This window comes from Nicotiana attenuata, unplaced genomic scaffold (assembly GCF_001879085.1).
Source record: "Nicotiana attenuata strain UT unplaced genomic scaffold, NIATTr2, whole genome shotgun sequence".
NCBI lineage: Eukaryota > Viridiplantae > Streptophyta > Magnoliopsida > Solanales > Solanaceae > Nicotiana > Nicotiana attenuata.
The window spans coordinates 552,375-556,102 of NW_017670449.1; the positions used below are offsets into that span (position 1 = coordinate 552,375).

The 3,728-nt window shown below is 42.4% G+C and overlaps 1 protein-coding gene across 1 annotated transcript; it reads right to left on the reverse strand.

Moving 5' to 3' along the window:
- Positions 1 to 119: 119 nt before the first annotated feature.
- LOC109239558 lies at positions 120 to 3,004 on the reverse strand. Its single transcript, XM_019406137.1, has 6 exons — positions 2,928 to 3,004; positions 2,775 to 2,833; positions 1,309 to 1,889; positions 972 to 1,088; positions 650 to 890; positions 120 to 385 (listed from the first exon to the last, which is right to left on the reverse strand). The coding sequence occupies exons 1-6, from the start codon at positions 3,002 to 3,004 to the stop codon at positions 120 to 122; spliced, it is 1,341 nt and encodes a 446-aa protein (XP_019261682.1).
- Positions 3,005 to 3,728: the final 724 nt, after the last annotated feature.

Sequence of the window (3,728 nt, forward strand, 5' to 3'; positions counted from 1 at the left end):
TATATAGTTAAAAAGACTAAGTAAAAACTTAGTCAACAAGTGACCCCATTATGATAATTGGGACGTTTTTCCACCAATCAACAAAGCAAATAAAAATAAAGTTTGAAAACATAAACTGGTCACTGAGGGGCTGGAGCATCAGAAGTTGTGATATCAGCTTCACTTTCAGGGACGGTAACTTCTGAAGAAACAGCAACAGAAGCGGTTTCAGCTGGAATTGAAATGGTAGATTCTTCGAGGGGAGCAAGAGCCACGGAAGCGTCAGCTTCCTCAAACCGATTCATAGAAGTTTCACCCTCGGGAGCTGGAATAGCAACATTTTCAACTTCAATTGTCACAGCAGCAGCTTCTTCATTTAAAGGTTCTTCAGTCACGGGAGCTTCATCTGCCGGAGAAGGAAAGTCAAGTGGTTGTTGGGTCATCTCAATGGTTTTCAAAACCTTGGCCAATTCCGATTCTAAATCAAAGTTTTCTTGTCTGGCCTCAGTTAAAGCATCACGACGAGAGTTTAGAAAAGCCCAACTCACTTCTATATTAAAATTCTCCTCAAGAAGCTCATAATCACTTTCCCACATAGCAAGATCATTCTTTAACACTTGATTTTCAGCTAAAGTGGAATCAAGGTTGGCTTCAAGGGAGGCATGAGAACTCTCCAATGCATGAACCTTATCAGAGGAGATCTTCAAATCAGCTTGAGCTTGAGTCAAGTTTTGTACTAACTCTCCTGCATATTCTTCTTTCTTGTTCAAGAGTGCTTTAAGTTCTCTGATTTCTTCACTTGACTTTGATAATTGCTCTGAAAAGGAACACTCGAGGCGCTCCTTGTCCTTCTCGGCTTTACTAGAAGAAGCCTTGGCCTTCGCTAAATCCGAAGTCAGAGTCCGCTTTTGCTGCTCCAGGTTACGGTTGCTTTCTTGCAATTCTTTTATCGTGTCTTGAGCATTTTTAAACTGTTCCTTCCAATTAGTTGCCTCCAGCTGGGCTTCCTTAGCTACCCTCTCAGCCTCGAGAATAGTCTTATCAGATTCACGAGCCTTCTTTTCTAAAAGGGAAATTCTTCCCATCAACTCCGTGCCAATAAGGTTGGCCTACAAAGACAACTCATGAAGATAAGAATCTAGAAATAATAAAAAAAAAACTTATTAAAAAGTAAAGGGAGAATACCTTCAACGTAGAATGAACTATGTCATTCATCAAAGTTAAGCAACTGTGACTGTCCATCTTTTTCTTCTCAATATCTCCAATTAAAGGCTTAAGCCAGACATCTGCTCCACCAGACTTCCTTAAAAGACTGTTAGTAGCAGGAACCTCAAGTGTTACACTCCTCATAGCTAAACTTCTGCTACTAGAACCCTCCTCTGCATGCTGAACAGAGGAAGGGGGAGCTATAGAAGGAGGAACGGTAGAAGAGGTAAAAATAACAGGAGTCGAGGGAGTCGAAGCAGGTAAAGGAGCAGAAATTGACAAAGAAGCAGGAACAGATAAAATGGGCAAAGATGTACTTGAAACTAAAGAAGGAATAGGAATGGAAGAGGAAAGAGGAACCTCATCTAAAACCGGACCTAGTTTACCACTTTCGAAACCCTCAGTGAAGAAACGTTGAGTGGATTCAATGGTGTCCCTGGGGATGGTTTCATCATCGGAAACAATATTAACCGGAGAGGAGGCACGGGTAGGAGAAATTTCAGCTTCATCTTCAGAAATGATACGTCTCCTGACTCTAGGTCTAACTGCCAAAGAGGTGTCTTCATCTTCATCGTCCTCGGAATCCTCTTCAACAACTTTCCTCTTTGACAGCGTAGCTTGTGCTCTCTCTAAAGAAAGAGGAGTACCAAAAGAAGCTCGAAGGGCAATAGCTACTTCAGCTGACATTCCTCGAATAGCAAATCCTGACAGAAAGAAGGATAAAAAGTTAGAAGAGGGGAAAGAATTTAACATACGGGAAACAATAAGAGACGCATACCGTGAATTTTTACTTTCCAACCATGTTTGTTAGAAATAGATTTTCAGGTTCGTGCCTCCATAGGCACGGCCTTCAAAATAGCATCTACCCAACCACGAAAATTAGGAACGGGTTCCACATCTCCCATGGTTGCTACAAAAAAAAAGCAAAAAAGAATGAAATTAGAAAAGGAGTTGAAATAAAACAAACACGGCAAGAAAGAAATACTTACGTGCAAGGTTCCATTTCTCAGGGAAAGGAATATCTGATTCACCCACCAAATCAACCGTGGGTACCACAACATAACGGGTGTACCAGCCTCGATCTTTATCATCTTCATGGCTTACCAAAACCCTTTTACTTCTTGCGGTTAGGGTAAAAACACCATTGCGAAACAGCTTGGGGTGGTAAAGATGAATCAGATGAGAGAAGGTAAAATCGACATCAGCCTTTACCGATACATACCTTAAACAAGTGTCACGACCCGGATTTTTCCCACCATCGGGCGTCGTGATGGCGTGTTTCGGACCTGAATAGCTAAAGTTGGAAGTTTTTGAACTTTGAAATGAAATCATGAGTTTTGAGGTTTGATTCTTTGATTTTGATGTTATTTTCGCGATTTGATCGCTCGAGCAAGTTCGTAGGATGATATTGAGTTAGTGTGTGTGTCTGGTTGGGAGCCCCGAGGGCTCGGGAGTGTTTCGGAGGTGGTTCGGGGTGTTTTACACTTAGGAAAGTTAGCAGATTTTCTGCAATTTTTGCTCAAGCCTTTTCTTCTTCGTGATCGCGGCCTTAGGCTCGCGTTCGACTGCTCATGGTGTTCCCCTTCTACGTATTCGCATCTCCATAAGCGCGATCGCGTAAGTCAAGTTCAGGACCCAGAGACTTCCTCTTCGCGTTCGCAGTCAGATGTTCGCGAACGCATAGACTTGCTGCTCCCTCCATCGCGTTCGCGAGGCCTTTTACGCGTTCGCATAGAGCAAACCTGGACCCCCCAGCATTTTCTTCTACGCGTTCGCCTTCCCCTTCACGGGAACGCGATGCCTGCCCATTTTCCTTCATCGCGAACGCGACCGGGGTGTCGCGAATGCGATGAACAATTTTGCCCAGTTATTTTAAAAGCCTAAAACAGTAGCCATTACGGGATTTTGCCATCTTCTTCACACGAACCTCTCTCTCAAATCCTCCATAGATGAAATTCAAGTTCCCTTTCCTCCACAAATCGTTGGGTAAGTAATCCTAACATCGTTTCCTGATTATTTTATCATCTAATCACTAAATTTTAGGCCTAAAAACATGAAATCAAGGTAGAAATTAGGGCTTTTGGGTAGAGTTAGGTTTTTGAAAATTTTGGGTGATTCAACCTCAATTTGGGGTCGGATCTTGAAACAAATTATATATTTGAACTCGTGGGGTTATGGGTGATTGGAATTTGGTCCGAGCCTCGAGTTTGGACCATGTGGGCCCGGTGTCGGATTTTGCTATTTTTGGAAGAATGGTAGGAAATTCATTTCTAGGCTATGGGATTATGTTGTTGAGCCTCATTTGATATTATTGAATTAATTATGATTAGATATCATTGTTTCAGAGTCGAATTCTAGAGGGAAGGCGGTGTTAGAGGCTTGATTGCTATTTTCGGACCGAGGTAAGTGTTTGATCTAACTTTGGCTTGAGGGAATAGGATTAGAGTATCATAAATGCTATTTGCTAATTGATCGAGTACGGTGTATAGGCGTGGTGATGAGTGTCTATACACCGGAGTCTAGCATAACCGTGGGTCTTTGTT

What these genes read in the sequence shown, in the direction of transcription:
- LOC109239558 (XM_019406137.1), bottom strand. Translation starts at nt 3,004, where the DNA reads ATGAAGGAAAATGGGCAGGCATCGCGTTCCCGTGAAGGGGAAGGCGAA. An exon ending in GCTTATGGAGATGCGAATAC is followed by an intron (nt 1,890 to 2,774) that starts GTAGAAGGGGAA and finishes TCTTTCTGTCAG; the next exon opens with GATTTGCTATTCGAGGAATG. An exon ending in CTAAGGAAGCCCAGCTGGAG is followed by an intron (nt 891 to 971) that starts GCAACTAATTGG and finishes AACCTGGAGCAG; the next exon opens with CAAAAGCGGACTCTGACTTC.